The 19,657-nt window shown below is 39.1% G+C and overlaps 1 protein-coding gene and 1 long non-coding RNA gene across 2 annotated transcripts in view; one reads left to right on the plus strand and one right to left on the minus strand.

Moving 5' to 3' along the window:
* Positions 1-2,114: 2,114 nt before the first annotated feature.
* LOC111772588 (uncharacterized) lies at positions 2,115-5,292 on the plus strand. Its single transcript, XR_002806577.2, has 2 exons — positions 2,115-2,364; positions 5,017-5,292. It is a non-coding gene; the product is annotated as an uncharacterized lncRNA (long non-coding RNA).
* Positions 5,293-6,592: 1,300 nt separating this feature from the next.
* Positions 6,593-19,657, minus strand: part of FAM241A (family with sequence similarity 241 member A) — a 42,695-nt gene continuing 29,630 nt past the window's right edge. Inside the window, exon 2 of the mRNA XM_023636742.2 lies at positions 6,593-11,710. Within this exon, the coding sequence (XP_023492510.1) occupies positions 11,465-11,710 (246 nt within the window). The 3' untranslated portion in view covers positions 6,593-11,464. The remainder of the gene's footprint in view (positions 11,711-19,657) is intronic.

The following is a 19,657-nucleotide window of genomic DNA, read 5'->3' on the forward strand; positions in this document are numbered from 1 at the left end:
TCTGTTCCAGAATCCTTTCCAGGATGTCACATTACAGTCAATCATCATGTCACCTTAGACTCCACTTGTCTGGGACAGTTTCTCAGACTTTCCTTGATTTTGATGACCTTGACAGTTTTGGGAAGTACCAGTCAGATGTTTTGTAGAATAATTCTCAATTTGGGTTTTTCAGCTGTTTTTTCCCATGATTAGCCTGGAGTTATGGTTTCTGGAGAGGAAGACCACAGATGGAAAGTAACATTCTCACCATATCCTGTCAAGGGGCAGTGCTGTCAGCATGACTTATCACGCATGATATTAACCTTGATGACCTGGCTGAGGTGGAGTTTGTCAGGCTTCTCCACTATACAGTTACCCCCTACTATGCTCTTTGGAAAGTAAATCCCGAGTTTAAGGGGTGGGGAGTTATGCTCCACCTTTTGGAGAGAGCAGTATCTACATGTTATTTGGAATTCTTCTGTATGGGAGATTTGTCTATTCTCCCCCCTTAATTTATTAATTTGATCATTTACTTATATTAGAACTCAGGGATATTTATTTTATACTTTGGGTTACAATCCAATACTACTTTACATATTTTCTTGCTCCAATTATCCCAGCTTTGGTCATGGGGAGCTCTTTCACTTGGCTCCTATACCCCATCTGTGTGTGTGAGTGTGAGTGATATTTCAGCACTTCCTTACTTTCTGGCACTGCAGGATATCCCAGGCTCATCTAGTCTATTCCCTGCCCAGCCCTAGAATCGGCCACTTCTCCCGAGAGCCTGGGCTCCTGTTTTTAGAGGATGGTGTCAGAAACAAAGGCCTGGTGCTGGTATGCTGGTGACTTCTGGGGTGTTTTTACTTGTGGGTGCTCTCAGCTTGGAAATATATGAGTGTATGCTGGAGTGGAGGAAAGACTTTCCCTTCACCCTCCTAGATTCGATAGCTGGGCCTGTGAAATAAATTGACAACAGGCAGATTAACAGGAACAAATTATACAAATTTATTAATCTTCAATATTACATGCACAGGAGCATCACAGGAAAAAAAAAAGTGAATATTCCCCCAAATCAGTAAGATTTGAGAACTTCTATACCATTAGAATGGGGAAGGGGAGTGGGGCTGTAGGCAATTGAGGGGACCGTACCTGATTTTTAGGAAAGATGATGGGCTCTTAGAAGACTAGATGGGAGGTACGATGGTTTGTGACAGTTTGTCTGGCTGTGGTGTCGACTTCTAGTCTCATCTCTTCCCTGGTTGATGAGACTCCCGGGGAGGGGGTTGATGATGATTGAGTTCCTCTTGGAGGACCTGTCTTTAGGCAGATAAGGGGAGTCCAGAGACAGCCTCTCCCTGCATTCACTGTTTTTCAGGTGCCTTCAGCTCAAAATAATCAGTGTTCCAAAGCGGCATATTTTGGGGTGGCATGTCCTAATCTCCTTCAATCCTAACCCTTTGTATAACACATATCTACTTATTCCTATATTTACCTATCTGTGTTTATATTAAGCTAAACATGAGTTCGTACTGATGTTCCTAGCTCTGTATTTTTTTTTAAGGAAGTTTAGCACTGAGCTAACTGCTGCCAACCCTCCTCTTTTTGCTGAGGAAGACTGGCCCTGAGCTAACATCCGTGCCCATCTTCCTCTACTTTATATGTGGGACACCTGCCACAGCATGGCTTGTCAAGCGGTGCTATGTCCGCAGTTGGGATCCAAACCAATGAACCCCAGGGATCCGAACTGGGGAACCCCAGGCGCAGAAGCAGAACGTGTGCACTTAACCGCTGGGCCACCGGACGGCCCTCCCCTTGCTCTGTATTTAAAGAACGAAGTTGGCAGCAGAGGCCATCTCGCAGCAAGTTTCATTCCAGTTTTGCTGTGGTTCTATGTGCCGAACCTACTAGGAAAATCATGGTCTGTTCTCCAGGCCTCCTCAGAAGGTTAGATCGCATTGAAGGACACAGTTCTACCGGGAACAAAGCGCTGCGGAGCACTGGAAGGGCAGCAAACACTAGGAGAGCAGAAGAGGCAGGTGGGTGGAGCTGCAATCTTGCTCTTCGACTAGATGGCAACAGAGATATGCAATATGAAGTTTGGACAGACTTTAAGGACTCCCTCGTACCGTTTTCCTGGTATAAACATGCCTGAAGTTGTTGATGAAGAGAGTGACTCCTCTGGGAAAGAGGGCGTTTCGGCAGCAGCCGGTCCTACGTGCTGTGGCAGAGACGGCACAGCAGCACCCAGCCCCAGTACGGAAACGGTTATCAGTGAAGCGCCTGGAATTTAAAACGAGTCTTAACGTTCAGGTCTTTTTGTGTCTAAATCTTTCTGTGCTACGAAAATAATGTCTTCTTTGTTAGCCCAGGGCTTTTGCAAGCCAGGTGAGTGGAAAAAAGCCTGTGTCTTCGACTTGGGTGTCGGTGATATGGTGAGGGAGGGAGGGGCAGGGATATTTCCATTTCAGACGGGAGCGAGGGTGACGATCACTAGCCAGGCGTGGAGCTCTAAGAAATGTTCCTTACAGCTTGAAAAGGCGAGAAATGCCTGAGGAGAGCTGTATTTGGCCAACATCAGCTCTATCTGAGCATCTTACAAAAATATCTGAAAGCATAAACTGACAGTTAAGGAAAATGTGGGAGAACCAGTTTTGAAACGCGCTAGGAGATGGCACTAAAGATATGCCACAGCTTATTATAAAACATTCGTATCTGTAAACATCTGATTTGAGAAACTTTCACTTCTCGGATGGGAGAATTACTTGAAAGAAAAGGAAATATGAAAGAGGAACCCAGGATGGAACAATGTAATTGAAGATTTGCTAAAATAAAGGTTAATTAAGATCATAATATACTTTTAGCATGTTTTCACAGACTAAAAAGATAAGACTTCATGAACATATTAATAATACTCTTTTAAAGACTACATAGTAATAACCTCTGCTAGCGTACACTGACTCCCTGTATCCAGACTGTATCCATGTGTATTGGCATGCGCTGGATGTTTTATGTGAGAGTACTAGTGTACAATTATATTTATCTTGGTGAATCGTTTTTAGTGCATATTGAAAACATAACAGAACTTGGACCAACAGATTAGTCTGAAATTTCACTGTGGATCAAAGCAAGATACTGTTTATGATTCTATGAATATAACATAATACTCTTGGCCTATGCAATGGAGTAAAACTTAGAAAAGGATTTTCAGAATTGATTTCATTTTGTCACTTGTTCAAATCCATAGCAGAATTGCGTATTTATTGGTATGATTCTGCACCTAAGTTTACTGAGGCAAGGGAGCAACAGAAAATGCACGGCATTGTGGTAAGTAGGTGTTTAAAGAAAACAGCTTTTCATCAGAGAAGGTGTGGCTGTCCAGAGCACATTTCATTTCTGTTCATCAACTCCTTAGGTTCTTCATTCCTTATCTTTATGGATAAGAATCATTTTGATTCATGAAGCACTAACAGTTGTAGTTAATAAGAGAACTCACAAAGATTTCAGTCATGAGGAATTGGGAGCACAGTACTGTAATAGAATTCCCTTGTATTTATCTATCTTTTGGCAACAATAAAATAATCAGGCCTTTTATGTCTCTCAACATATGAACTTTCCGTGGATAGTGAAGAATGTCCTCTCTTATGTGTGAATGTTTATATTTAATAATGATGACTAGCATTTATCAAAAGCTTGCTATGTGTGAGACACTACAATAAGACATGCAATAATTTATTCAGTCATAACAATTACCCCGTGTTACAGATGAGGGTCTCAGAGTTTAAAGGGATGTGGGTATGACTTATAGAAATTGTAGTTACGCAATGGCAAACCAAGTCATACATTCAGGTCTGACATAAAGACATCCTTCTATTTGAAGTTTGTACATTGTTCTAATATTTTCCTATAACCAAAGGGGGAAGTCATGCCTAAACACTGCTTATAGTTTTAATGTGTAATTGGCTTGGGGCCACTGTCTTGCTTGATCCTGCCCACTCCTAAGATTCCAGGGATAAAAATAGCAGCTAAAATTACTCTTAGAGGTCCCCAAAATATTCTGAGCCAGACTGGAGAAAGCTCTTTTCAAGTGTCTACTGAATTACCAAATCTGGCTGCTGAGATCTTTTGTACTAAAAATAAACGGGAAAGTCATGATTAGGGCCAGTTCCATTGCAATAGGGTGTTGAGGGCAGGGGGAGATGGTTTCCTTACAAGTGAGTTCTGCTCTGCCATTAAAAATCTTATTTTAAATATGCTCCAAAAGTTTGGGGATTAAAACTGCTTGGAACTTGGGAAAGGGGCCAGAGAGCACAAAGCAGACTCACCGACATCTGGGCTTGAACCTGCCCAGCTCCCAAGACGTGCCCGGATGATGGTTTGTCCTGATGCCTTGTGAGGCCCTGAGGGACTTACTGCCTTAAATGTTGACCTGAGTAGGTTACGTATACCCAATCTCATGGATTCCTACTCCTAGTTGTAAGTCATGGGCTTTTCTGTCAATCGTTTGTTCACCTGTTCCTAATACCCTCAAGCCTTTTTTGAACCCTGGGCAAACTGTTCAGTCAACTAAAGCTTTATCACAATTGAAGACCTGAATCTCATAATAGAAACAGGCAACACAACAGACTAAAGGCTATACCCCTAATTTTTTTTATCCATCTTGACCAATGAATTTATTATTTAGTCCTTTTCACAATGTACTCCAAAGAGTGAGGTTTTTGGAAGTGACTCAGGTATCAAGGAGGGTGGGGTGAGAAAAGAATAGGGTCTATAGTGGATGCTGCATCGTGCTGCTCAGATCCTCCCTTCAGAACCCAAGGGTTTACTCTGACCACTGCTGGGGGTGCTGCTAGATGACGGCCCCCAGCTGTCAGCCTTCTCTGGGAATTGCTTTTGGCTGAAGAGAGCTCCCTTGTCCCAGCATAGGTCCATCCTTAAGGCCCACCCTGTTTGAGAGCACCCCGTAGAGTCGCGGAGGCCTTGCTGTGACTGTATTGCATAATTCTCTGCCGAATGCTGCTCTTTTTCTGTCCTTCACAGGTGCTGCTCCCAGAGCGCTCCCTAAGAAACTTCCTGCATGCTAATTTCTTCTGAGTCTGCTCCCAGGGAACTCGACAGACAGCAAAATCAATTACAGCAGCTCCACTTTTATCGTCTCAATATATCAGATATTCATGTAGGATTTCACTTAGAGCAAACTAAACAAAAACCTTTGAAAGCCACTGGTCTAACAAACAAATGCTTTACCTTATAGGAAAAATTATCATTATGGTTTTGTGCAAGACCAATTTATTTAAATTAATCTTTCCAAACCACCATCTAAGGAGTGTGTTTTCCTCTTGTAATTGCTTCTTCTCAGCCTTTATTTGTATGTTGCATTTACACACATACTCTTGTGCCTTTTAAAGCTTAAAATATATTAATAATAAAATCATGAATATTTTTGATATTACATATGTAAAACCAGGAAAATACATAGCAGAAGCAATCATGACAGACCAGAGGGGGCATTCAGTAGATGGCACATATTCTCAAATATTGATAGAGTTTTTACATATCCCATTTACCCCCACCCTGAAAAATAATTCTTAGATTTTGTCTTAAACCAGCTATAGTATTAATAAGTATAGTGTAGAATTCTCATTTTTATGTTTAAAAAAAATCTCACATTAAAAAATATATTATCAACTAGCCTTTTGTAGTACAGGAATAAACCAATAACAAAAAAGGTCCATGGTCTTATAATAAAAGTCACTGTATTCTGCGGTGCTTTGGCAAACTAGCGAGAAAATTCCCAACTAATTAAGTTGCAGAAACATGAAATGATAAAAGTTTAACTGTTGAAAAGATAACTCAAATTTAATAAGCATATAAGTGACTAAGTTCTGGATCTTAGCAGGCTCCTGCAGAGTGCATTCAATAATTCTAACTTCACAATAGTCAAGGCAACAGAAAGAAAAAAGACAGCTTGGATGCAGAGGTGGATCTTGATCTGGAGTTTCCTACAACTCTATTGCCTAGGAAGCCACACATACATCAGGCCTTGGCTTTCTGCTCTGGCAATTGTTTTAGTGCATTCCACCTGATTCAGACTCCTGGTGACCCTGTGTACAGTAGAGTGGAACCCTGCCCGGTCTTTTTACGCCATTCTCTCACCTTCCTGCACTATATCAGACAATGCTCCACTGCTAGTCTTAGGGTTTTCATGGCCAATCTTTTTGGAAGTGGGTGGCCAGGTCTTTCTTCCTACTCTGGCTAGTCTGGAAGCTCCACTGAAACCTGTCCACCATGTGTGACCCTGCTGGCATTTGAAATCCTGGTGCCATAGCTTTCAGCATCACAGCAAGATGCAGCCGTCACAGTATGACAACCGACAGACAGGTAGTGTGGTTCCCTCACTGGGAAACAGCCCATGCCAGGGCGGTGACAGCATCAGATCTTATCCACCAGACCATCAGGGCAGGTTGCTCCAGCAACAGCAACGTGGAAAATATACAAGCTCTGCTCACTCTCAGATGTGTTGTTTCTTTGGCAATTTCCGAACTTGATATAGCAGCGATTAACTGATAAGTAGAACATGATACAGGGAGTCAGAGGAGAGACTCAGAATGCAGGGTTGTGAAAGAATATTATTTATTAGAAAGAATAACATAGAACTTTATACACATGTTATTGACATACATGATCTGGGCTATGAGGACATTCTAGGAGGGAATTTATTCTGGAGCCTAAAATACCAAGCTGATATACTTGAGAATTCCTGCTGACAACTTTTGAGTTTTTTAAAACATTAAAATTTAGTAGATAAAGGTCTACTGAAAAACACTGGAAAAATATGAAATTTAGGTAGCTTCCGTGATCATATGCATTCCAAAATATCCTTTCTGGAGAAATAGTGATTCCACCAAGCACAACACTGAAAATACATTTTCTCTTAAAAAATGTGAGGGTGTAGTAGCAATCCTGCATATGTATGCAAATAACAGCAATATTCTTCCATCAAAAGTGAAGAAACTTACAAATGACAACATGCATATCAATCCACTGTCTTCATGCACAGTGAGTATATTTTTGGGGTGAAAGAACTCTAAAGTACAACCAACTCTAGATCTTCTTGGTTAATCACTATAGGAAGAGCATGAATAAATGAAGTTGATTCATTCACTTGACAAATATTTTGAGCACATATTATGTGCTGTGAGCAAGCACTGTGGTAGGCGATGCAATTATGAACAAGATAGACATGTTTTCTGCCTTTGTGAAGCCTATTGTCTAATGGAAGAAGCTGACACATAAGCTATTACAATCGAGCATGACAAGTGCTGACAGGGGAAGTCCAGGGCTCTCTGAAAGCACATGAAGTACGAAAACTGGATTTAAAAGAGTCAGAGAAATTTTCCTGGGGCACACAATGTCTAAGTGGAGGCTTGAAAGCTGTAAATGTGTTGGTCAGTTTGGCGGGGAGGAGTTAAAGAAAGAAGGTAAAGCAGGTACAGAGCTCTGGAAGAGAGAAAGCATGTGTCTCTCAAGGAACTGAGAACAAATTCAGTATAGCTGAGTCTTGGAAAGGGAGGGTGGTAGTATAGGGAGATGAGGTAGGCAAGAACCTGTTCATGAAGGGCCTTGTAAAACATACTAAGGAGTAAGGACTTGATCATAATGGTAACAGGGAGCCACTGAAAAGATTTAGGCCAAGGCGATCAGTCATGTTTCAGAAAGATTATTCTGAGTATAAAGTAGAAAAATGAAGGCAGGGAGACCAATTAGAATTCTGAGCTAGCAATCCAAGCGAGAGGATGGTGGTATGGACTAGATTAGTGATACTGAGAATGGCAAGAAGTGGTAAGGTTAAAGACATTTTCAGGAAGTAGAAGTTTAAAATAGATAAGACTTGGTGATTGTTATATGTGGGCAGTGTAGGAGAGAATTTTGTCATTTGCTGAGACTGGAAACACAGGAAGAAGAAAAGGTTTGGGAGAAGGATGCCAAGTTCCTTTTCTGGACACACTGAATTGGAGGTACTAAGGGACAAGCAAGTACAAACGTTGGGCAAGCAATTGACTGAAGGGATCTGATATGCTGTACAGCGCTATGAACTGGAGAGTTGTTAGTCTGAAATGGTAACTGAAGCCATGGGAGTGGTGACATTGTCTAAGGCGATGTGTAGAGTGATGAAAAGAACAGGCTGTTGGAAGGAAGCCCAAGGGACACCAAAAATTAAGGGTTGGGCAGAGAAAAAGAAGTTACAAAATACCCTCAGTCCACCAATAAATAATCCTGAAGCCATAATTTGTACACTAGTTTATATTCTCCTTGGTCCAGTCTGTTACTAGAAGTACTAACAGGTATGAAAGTCTTGTTTGATTTCTCTTCTTGCTCCTTGGGAAGCCATGAATCGGCAATGAAAACATTTTAAATAAACTGAAATCAATAAGCATTTATAAAATAACTGTTAAAATGTAATCTACAAACCAAACGAACAGCCCTTGATTGCTTAATACCTAGCTTTGACTATTCTGGGCTTTCTACTTTACCACAGACCTTTACTTAGGCTGTAATTTTCCCTCCCTCAGTTCTGTAACTGTTTCTTATTTCCTGATTGTCTGGATAGTCTTTAATGGATTTGCAGCTCAGTGACAGCACAGAAAGATTTTCTCTGATCAAAACGTCATTAAATAGAGATACATCAGTCAGAAGACAACCATGGTCCATAATTCCCACATGGGAAAATATCCAAATACAGTCTTGGATGGGTCAATGGGGATTTTTATATCTACAGGAGTAGAAATGGGAATGTGGCCTCTAGAGTGGCTAATAGTGGTGTGCTGATACATGTTTAACTACTGGCTCACCAGGAAAAAGAGCCCTGATCTGTCATGTTTGCCAGTTTTTATGGTGTAAATACCCCCCCCCCCCAGACAGTTTCAAACTACCAACTTGATGCCACTGAAGGCAGAGTAGGGAAAAAATGTACACAATTGGCTCTTGCAAGCCAGTGCAAGCTGGCTTCAGCACACTACTGAACCAAGAATGATCTGTCTGGTGGCCGAGAATGGGCAAATACCTTGTATGTGACAGCTTAAGATGTGACAGGACTGAATTCTACAAAATACTGAATTTTCTCTTCAAGGAAAATTGATTTATTTGTCTATTGTCAGTTTCTTCATAGATCTTGACCTTCCTTTGAATTGAGGACTGATGGTATGAGTGATGCATAAATTAATTATTAATAACTTATTTTTGTAAGTTCTATTTTGTAACTCTATTCATAGCAATAACAGTTTCTAAAACTGGCTTGTATCTGAGATTGAAATGGTTGAGAATCATTTTCAATCTAATTCCTTTTATTATGAATCAAAGAAATGATCAGTTTCTTTTTACTTCAAGATATCAGTATAATCTGGATTCTAATATATTTCATAAAAGAAAATATCTTATTTCCATCAAATAAGCAAAGTTTATTTTTTCCCTATCAAGCAAACAATCTGATGTATAACCGCTCTAACCAACAATATATGCAGAAAAAAGTAGCAGCAAAATATCTTATTTCTTTATATAATTTAATTTATACCCTATAAACAGCAGTGTGCAGATGCATAGTAGTGACAGTATTCTAAATAATTACTATTAAAACTTGCTTTTAAAGTATTTTCAACATTATGCACTGGTGGAACCAGAATTGTTATTATGTGCACTGTATCTTTTTTACATTCCAAAGGGAAATTAAAATTCCTGATAGCATTAGAAAAGAATGAACTTTTTCATATTTAATGCAGATATACAAAATCTCATGGCTTCTATTAAAAACCTCAAAATTATGCTGTGCACAAATGAAGACACCTTTTCAAATAACTTGCACTTGTGCTGAGTTCATAAAGGTTACTATAAAAATATTGCCAACCCAATAAAAACACGATATAGTACAAAGTCTTTTTTTTTAAAGTCAAACTTTCAAGGGTTCATATTTATACAAATGCACAATACTTTTCAGTGCCCTGTGAATGGTATTTTTGTTTCAGATTATTTGACTTTAGAAATCTAAGTTGAACATTTTTCATCAATTTTCTGCTTCAGAATGGAAGACACTGAGAACTTACAAAATAAATTTTAAAACAGGATTGGGTAAAAACTTTACAAGGTGAAATAGTATACACTTTACACGCTTTAGTTATTGCCCTGCCAAAGATAAAAATGAGCCATTATCCCATTTTCCTCTTATTTAACTTGCATTTCTGGATAATTATTTTAACTACCTCTTCTTTATCTATATAGAAAGTCTTTGAGACAAAAGTGTAAAGATATTAGGCTCTCTAACAAAATCCAATATATCACTAAGCCATTTTCCATTTTCACATTATAACATGAATAACATGGCTGGCCAATTACTGAGTTGGCTTTTGCCTCAGAGGACTATTATTACAATTGGCTGTTAAGTTCCAAACTTAAGCATTTGGTTTTATACTGTAATACTGTACTTTCCAATGCAGATACTAAAGAAAATGAGCTGATTTTTTTCCTTAAAAGAATAGTAAAGTAATCAGCCGTAATAGAAATCAATTTGGGGGGGCAGAAATCCATGCCAAGATAGGAAATAGATTTTTAAAATCTTATAATAATGCTATACAAGAACTATAAAATGTAAATTTCTGGAAAAAAATACACTGAAAATGTCTCTCTAGGAAAAAATATGCAATTTGTTAGATACAAGAAAATACAGCATTACCATGGGGTGCAGCCAACTATGGACCTGGCTTATGAGACCTAAAAAATTCACAAGGAGTAATTAGCACCAAAATTGTCTAAAACTTCAAATGATATACTGAAATGATTCCAGGCCCAAGTGTTACATTATAAAAAAGATACATTTAACTCGGGAAGTTTCCTCAGCAATAATAAATATATTCTTTTCAATCTTTAGAAAATGTGCTAGCATTACTGGTTTTCATCAAAATATTAAGGTAGTGTATAGTAATTATCATTTACATTGGTTTGAGCTGAGCAGGGACAATAGAAATCCAAATTATTTCCTAAATAATATGGGGTTATTTGGTGGGTGTGGGTGGGGAGCAATTCTCCAATTAAAACTTATTTTTAGTTCCTTGTTTCATCTTCTTTCTCCTAAAATGTTTTATTGGAGCTCTTCACAAGACCTTTATTGCCCAATTTGAATTCCATATCCTGTCATTTTCCCTGCTCACTTTTTGGTGGTGTTATTTAAATTTTGGCATGGGAACAGGGTGTTTATAAGTGGGCAGAGATTGCAGTAATAAAACATGAGTTTTGAATAAGCTACAAAATATATATTCAACCCTGTTATAATCAAGAGTTGAGTTTAATTCTAAACAACATCCACTCATAAATTTAATTACGAAACAGCACACAATTTGACACAAAGCAAACTTCTCGACTTTCATGTAGTGAAATATATAATTTCACCAATTACACATATGGCTACCAAATGTCAGACAGCAGCTCATTTGACCGTACTTTACTGTTGCACGTAAATAATGACAAGGCAAAGAACAGCAACTAGTCCAAGGGCTTGTAGTCCAAGGAACCACAGCATGAGCCAAAAGAAGATGACGATCACCGGTTCCACAATTCGTTCTCCAAAATACATCCTTGTGAAGCCCATGTTGAGGAGGCTTTTGTTCAGTTCACCGAAAAGTGTTCCCATCTTTTTGTAGTCGTCTCCAACAGGCTCGCCAGTGTGGTTTTGTGATTCTTCAATATCCTTTAAAAAAGACAAAACAAACATAAAATGAGAAAGAGGTGAAGGTCTTTAAAAATAATGACAACTTCATAGTTCTTCTTCATCTGCCAAAGCACTCGGCATATTTCTGACATTTTTCCAATACCTGAGAATGTTCCTTTTGCTTGACAATAAAACAACTATGCCTTTGCCCACCTTTCAGGAATATGGAAAGCACTGATTTATTGATTTCTGTGGAATCAACACTGACTGGACCCTCAACTACCAGAACAGTGATTTACAAGATGAAGGAAGGAACTGATTCATTTCCATTCATTTTCTAGTTTCCTGGAATTGCACAAAGACAGCTCCTTAAAAAATCAAGTATTTCAGAAGAACCATTTTCTACCAACCTCCTACTTTGAGGCAGTACCCAGATTGCTCTGTTCTGGTAAATAAGCTTCTTTGTAGTCCATTCGTTTGACACTGAGACTTTAGGGAACCTAGCCTCGACTGACTGGAGCATGTCTTGCTGCTACTATTAAGCAATCCTCAGCCATTACTGCTGTGACCTTTCAATCTTAGCCCCAGCTAAGGACACTTCAGTGTTGGCCTCTGCATAGTTTCCTGTCCAAATTCCACAAATGTCCTAAATGCTTCTTATTAATCTCATCAGGAGAAACACATAGTTTCCAAATAGGAATAATTTTGTACAATAAGCTCAAAAGTCCACCTAGAAGTCAGCTCCCCAGAAGATGTCATGTGTACTCAATTATACTTACCAAAAAGTATCTACTATTATATTGCCTCTCAGTCTTATTACAATTAAGGCCTTCATGCCAGTTATTCAGCTACTATCCCTCAGCTTCAAACTGACCCTTTGGAATTCTGCAAACATTTCTGGCTCCCTGTTAGGCTCATCGCACAGATGGAGAAGGAAGAAGGGACTTGCTCTTTCTTGTTTGCTTCTGATGGTTTCTTGATCCTGTCAGTCTCACTCTTGCAACAGTTCTTCACTCTGGCAGTAACAGTTCCTTCCAGCAGCAGCCACCGATTTCAATTTGGGGGCTTCCCAATACTTGCAGAACCCATCTCAATGTGCCTTCTTGAGACACCAGATCCAACTCATGGGGGCCTCCTCCTCACATACCTGGCTCCCAGGTCTATGGCATCCCTTCTTTGAGCTCAGAGACACCACCCCCAGGAGAGCAGTGATGGGTTCTTGGAAGTCTTTCAGCTCCATGGGACCTTTCCCTAATCTCAGTTTTAGTAATTCCACCTCTTTTCTAGGCTGCGCCAGGCCTACGAGTGGTGGCTGCTTCTGGCTGTTGCTAACAGCAATACTTTTGCTACTTTAGTGCTGTGGTTTTTAAACTTTAGCATAAGTTAGAATCCCCTGGAGGGCTTGTTAAGGCACAGATTGCTGGGCCCACCACAAGAGTTTCCCACTGAGTAAACTGGGGGTGGGGGGTGGGGACCTTGGAGTCTGACAATTTGCATTTCTGACAAGTTTCCTGGTGATGCTATGGATGCTGGTCTGGTGACGATCTTTTGAAAAATCACAGCCTTAGCATTGTCTTTCTGCCTTTCCTATTCTTCAATGCCTACTTAACAATTCATTATATTAAATTATCTTTGTTAAAATAATTGGTATAGTTTCTCTCTTCTCACTAGGCTCTAATACAATCACACACACACACACAAACATGTCATGTAGGTGACATAGGTGTAATTATAATTTACTAAACCTAATTTCTTTTAGGAGTCATGATTCAAATCAGTACTTATGAACATCTACTTGCTCGTAGGAGGTGCAAGATGGAAAATTACTCATATGTGAAAACAAAGCCTTTAGGTATAGGGTTTCATTAAAAAGTAAGTATCAAATACCATGAAATATGCTGTCTAGGCCACAGGAAAGTTAATTAGCTTAAAAAGACAAAAATCACCTGCCAAAAAGAGCCAATGAATTTGAGGGAGTTCTGAGGCACTCTTCAAACGCATGAGGCAAACTTAGATTCCTTTAGTGGAAACCAAAGCTTGATCATTTCAGTCATCAATCATTGAATAACTAAAAATATCTTTTCACTTAAAAAATGCCTTATTTTCTATTCTACATATACAGTTCAAAACATATTTAAGGGAAGACAGTGAAAAGAATCTAATTTTTATTTGCAATAGTTAGACAAAATGATTTTCAACATGACTTTTAAGGTGGTCTTTTCTCACATAATAGTAACTTATGTAGAGCAGAGTGTCAGTGATGAAGTAGTGGAAAAATGAGACTCAAGGGCGTGTCATTATTAGTCTATATTTTAAGTTAAAGCCAGAATTATTTGAGCTATATTTATAATTTTTTATTACTTTTTGATTTTATTTCTATTAAAAAAAAAACCGTGGGAAAAATAAAATGCTGCAGAGATATCTAGGGAGTTCAGATCCAGGCTCCAACACTTTAACTTAGTGACTTGACTAAATTACCTCACTCTCCTGAGCTTCAGTTTTCTAATCCACAAAACGGATTCATATGATTCCTCTTTGATACGGATAGTATCCTCTTGAATTATAATTTACTTGTTAACCTTTCCTTTTTTTTGGATTTTAATTTCTAAATTATTTTTCCTTCACTGAAGTGCTCTGCTACATTTATGTGTTCCATGATAATATACTACATTAAAAAAGAAAAACACAATCTCGCTCTTCCTCGAGACTAAGCTTTTCTTTTCCTGAGGACGGAACTTGAGAGACCCTGATTTAGTTTCTAATTCTTCTAGTCCCTCAACCCTCTCTACTGCTTCAGCGTCTAGCATTGCTACTGTCATTTCTGGACCCTTTTTTCAATATTTTATTAAAGATTTTTTCCTTTTTTACTCTTTCCAATTTCTTTTAATCTACACACTCATTGTACCTTGAGGTTTTCTGTTGTTACTGAAGCTTTTTAAGACTTTTTTTTCATTATTTTTGTGGTTTTGGTACAAAGAAAGTACCCTAATCTGATACGGTTCTCTCTGAAGATTTACTTTCAATTCTTGTACAAACTGCTCGTGAGTTTTTCAGGGGAAGTAGGTGTTGCAACATTTAAGTCAAAATTGGGAATCAGTTAACTCCTAGAGGCCAGATGGGGAGGCAGCAACAATCACGTCTCAGCTCCGGGAACAGCGGGTGGGATGGAGGCTGGAAGTGGAGGTCCCGGCGAGGACTGCTCCGGGCACGCTGTGGCTGCTGCAGCCTGCTGCTTTTTTTTTTCAATATGAAAAATTTCCAAGCACACACAAAATTAGAGAAAACAGTACAATGAACTCCTATATACCTATTAACCAGATTCAACAATTACTAAAATTTTGCCACTTTTCTGCAGCACTTCTTAATCTGGGCAATCTAAAGGAGAGAAAAAAGTCTAATCACTAGAAGAACGCCTGAAAGTGGCAAATCTTCACAAATGAAGTTCTGTGGAAACATCAAAGATGTCCAGCAATGAAGCAGATGAGGGTTCAAACAATCCTAAAGGAAAGACACTTAATAACATGGAAAAGAAAAGAGGCAGCATTCTTAGATCAGTGAGATTACAGTCAATCTCATTACAGTACTTTCTGCATCCAGGATACCCCCCCCAAACACCACAGTTCTTAAAGGTACAAACAGGGGTGTGCTGGTTAATGTTTCATAATAGGCTTTGTAGGGGTGGGCCGGGAGGGATGGTGGATCTCTGATTTGTACCATTTACCAATTCTGTGGTGTTTTCCAATTTCTGTAGCGCTAGTACTCCCATTGTGGCCAATTTCAAGCTACTTATAACCAGCTGGCAAGGTTCCTGAAAGTTTAGCAATTGGCTCTTAAGGTCTGATAGGAGCCAGCACCAGCACTCCACTGTAGGTACACTAGTTGAGATAAAGACCTGCTTGGTCTTTATCTTTGATCTCTCTCTTCTTTCCATCAACCAGTACATTTTTATGAGTTTGTTTACAAAAGCGACAAGTTGGGATAGCTAAATAGAATCACTGCATTATAATATATTGAAATTAAGAAAACTGTATTAAGAAAGAAATACATTATGACTTGAGTAGTGGATATGGTTAGATAGAATGCAATACATGGAATGCTACAAAACCACCACAAGTTAATAGCATTTTGCTTTTTCTAGTCTGTTTCATGCAGATATCAAAAATGCACCCAGTTCAATAATTTTTAGTTCTGATTTACAATAAAATTTAAACTGCCTGATTTGTGAGCAAGTGGTGCTCTTTCAATGCTCTCCAGCTCTGTGAACGGTATGGCACTGCCATCCATATGCCAGATCCAAAGGCTAGAAACCTGAGGCATTCTTGACTCTACCCTCTTCCCCACCTCCCACATCCAGCTCATCACCATATCCTCTTTATTTCACCTACTAAATATTTCCTTAATGTGTATACACTAGTCCATCTACTGCTGTCATCCTAAAACAATCTACTAACATCTCTTGTCTATTCCTATGGTTTCCTAAATGCCCTTGCACACATCCCTTAGCTCCCCTAAAACTATTTACCACACTGCAGCCACAGCGACCCTTTCAAATTGCCAATCCAATCACCCCACCTCCATCCTGCTTTTAGGATCAAGGCCAAAATCTTTAACATGATCTATGAGGCCCTGTGCAGTCTGGCTTCTATCTGGGTCTTTGGCCTCGTCCTGTCATCAGCCTCCTTCCGTCTCTCTCTGTTTCAGCCACATGGGGCTTCTTTAACTTCTTGAACAGGCCATGCTTTTGCCTGCCGCAGATTTGCACAAGCTGTTTTCTCTGCCCAGTGCACTCTTTCCTCCTTCCTTTTCTTAGTTAATGCCTGCTCTTCATTTAGTCTCAGTTTAAGCCTGAACTCAGTCTCATAGCACTATATAATGCGCTGTCAATGCAAATATGTATGTGATTGTTTGATGAATGTCTTTCTCTCTCACTGCAATGTAAGCTACCTCACAGCTGGGGCACTATCCATTTTTGCTGATTACTGATATCCTCTGATATCAATATATGGCAAGTACTATCTTGGGAATAGCAGCACATACAAGGAGCTCAATAAATATTTGTTGAATAAATGGAGAGAATGTATCATGTATCTGCAAGCATTAGAGCAATATCTTGATTTTGAATATTTTGAATTGCTACCTTGCTTTTTTTTTTTTTTAAAGCTTGGCACCTGAGCTAACATCTGTTGCCAATCTTTTTTGTTTTTTGTTTTTGTTTCTTTTTCTCCCCAAAGGCCCCCAGTACATAGTTGTATATATTCTAGTTGTAGGTCCTTCTAGTTGTGGCATGTGGGACACCACCTCAGCATGGCTTGAGTGATGCCAGGTCCGCACCCAAGATCCAAACCGGCAAAATCCTGGGCCGCCGAAGGGGAGCACACGAACTTAACCACTCAGCCACGGGGCTGGCCCCTCTTGCTCACTTCTTGCCAAACAAAAGATGATCTTTATTTTCTGAAGTATTATTTATTATAGTAATCTCAAAACAATGTGTAAACGTTTATGGGATTAGCAGTATTTCTGTTGTGGTTACTATTAAGCATCCATCCCTCTTTCCTCTTAGAACCTTAATCCAGCCCACATTCCTCAGGTGAGGCAGACCCCTACAGCCCCATAGATGAGAGGTCTAAGTAATCTCTGTCCCTTTACTGGAAGCCAGCTTTGGAAAGGGCCTGTGATCCACTTTGGAACAATGACTTTTGTGCATCTTCTGGGGAAATTCTTTCTAGCCCTTCTGACACAAGTTTGGAAAATGATCCTTCTTCTATTTCTCCACGTATAGTCCTTAGGTAAAGAGAATTTATTGTTTTTGTACTAGTTTTCTATTGCTGCCATAAGAAATTACTACAAACAGTGGCTTAAAACATCACAAATATATCCTCTTATCATTCTGTAGGTTAGAAGTCATCCAACAGGATTGCGTTTCTTTCTGGAGGTTCTAGGACAGAATCTATTTCCCTACCTTTTCTAGATGTTAGAGGCCAACCATATTTCTGGGCTCTTGGCCCCTTTCCTCCATCTGCAAAGCCAGCAATGTTACAGCTCTGACTACTTTTCTGTAGTTAACTACTTCTTCTGACCACAGCAGGGAAAGGTTCTCTCTTTAAGGACCCATGTGATAAGGTCTAGCCCAGCTGGATAATCCAGGATAATCTCCCCATCTCAAGGTCCTTTGATTTAATCACATCCGCAAAATCTCTTTTGCCAAGTAAGGTATCATATTCACGGGTTCTAAGGATTAAGGTGTGGGCATCTTGTGTGTGTGTGTGGGGTGGGGTGGGCGGGGGACCATTATTCTGCCTATCACAGTGTTTTATTAAAAGTTATTTCTTTATATATCTATTTCTCATCACTAGCTTTGATAAAAAGGGCAAGGTCATTAAGGGCAAGAACCATGTCTTATAAATTTTAACATCAATACTTAGTATATTGCACTGTGCCTGACCCATTGTAGGCTCACAACAAGTACCTGTTGAACTACTGAACAATAGAAACATTCTACAACATTAGGCAAAAAAACACACACAAGGGGCCGGCTCCGTGGGCGAGTGGTTAAGTTCGCGAGCTCCGCTGCGGCGGCCCAGAGTTTGGATCCTAGGCGCGGACATGGCACCACTCGTCAGGTCATGGTGAGGCGTCATCCCATATCCCACAACTAGAAGGACTTGCAACTAAGATATACAAATATGTACGGGGGCGTTTGGGGAGATAAAGTGGAAGGGAAAAAAAAGATTGGCAACAGTTGTTAGCTCAGGTGCCAATCTTTTTTAAAAAAAAAGAAAACAAAAACAATAAAAACATACAAAACTTCTGTGTAACATCAATTATTTTATTCTCCCATGAGTACAGTTGTGAATTAGTTCAAATATTTATAAAGAAATTCTAGACCAGATTACAAGATTTAGCTGCTAGCTAAAATTTACATGCTCAACTCAATTTCTAAACCATTATATTTTAAGAGCAGAGGCTAATATGAACAGATGAGCTCTTGAGTCCTTGACTTTCTCTCAAATGTTTGTAATCCTCAGAGTGACAGTAGGAGTGGCGGTATTATTAACGGTAGAGTAGAAGAGCTAACACTGGGAGCCTACCATGTGCCAGGCACTGTGCTTTACAAGCATTACTTTGTTTGATCTTTCCAAAAAGCCAGAAGGGAGGCACTATAATTTTCCCCCATTTGCAGATACAGAAACTAAGCAATCGGAGGAGTTAAATGTCTGACCATTGACTTATACTCAGTAATTGAATTTGCTTTGGTATGAACCCAGGCCTTCCTCACTCCAGAGACCACACCATTAATCCCCATACTATACTCTCTCCAGTTATTATATTATTAATAGCTAACATCTGTCTAACGTTGCTGAGTTCTCAGAGAAATTTTATATATTTGATCTCTGAAAAAAAGAAAAGCTATGTATACATTTTAATTTTTCACAAAATGAGTATATTTAACACAGCAAAATCTTTTATTGCTTTACATCTTTTCTCAGTTTACAGCATACTTAAAAGTGAGTTTATCAAGCATAAAAACTGCTCAAATTTTTTTCATCTAATATAAACAAGGTAAAGTTATTTGTAGCAGTTTAGTACATTTTTCATAGCCCTTTTGGTATTGACTAGAATTTAGATTCAAGTGTGAAAAAAAAGACTCCCAGCAAAAATGGAGAGATATGCTTGGCAGAATTGCAATAAGGCAAAAAAACCCCACTTCACACATAACACAGTAGCGCAGAAATGCAGATGGTGCTTCTCCCCCTGTTCTAACATTAATCACGTTGTGTCTTTGCCAAATTTTTTTCTTTGTATGTGAGGTCCCAATGGAAGAACATTTGTCAAATGCACAGTTTCCTTCATGATTGTACAATAGTACTGACGATGACATGCACATTAAAAAGTATTCTCACCAAAACAGTGATATTATTTTTTGTCCATGATTAAAGACATACATAAAAATAATTAATATAATTAATTCAAAATTTTGAATATAAT

Source organism: Equus caballus, chromosome 2 (assembly GCF_041296265.1).
Source record: "Equus caballus isolate H_3958 breed thoroughbred chromosome 2, TB-T2T, whole genome shotgun sequence".
In the NCBI taxonomy this organism is placed as follows: Eukaryota; Metazoa; Chordata; class Mammalia; order Perissodactyla; family Equidae; genus Equus; species Equus caballus.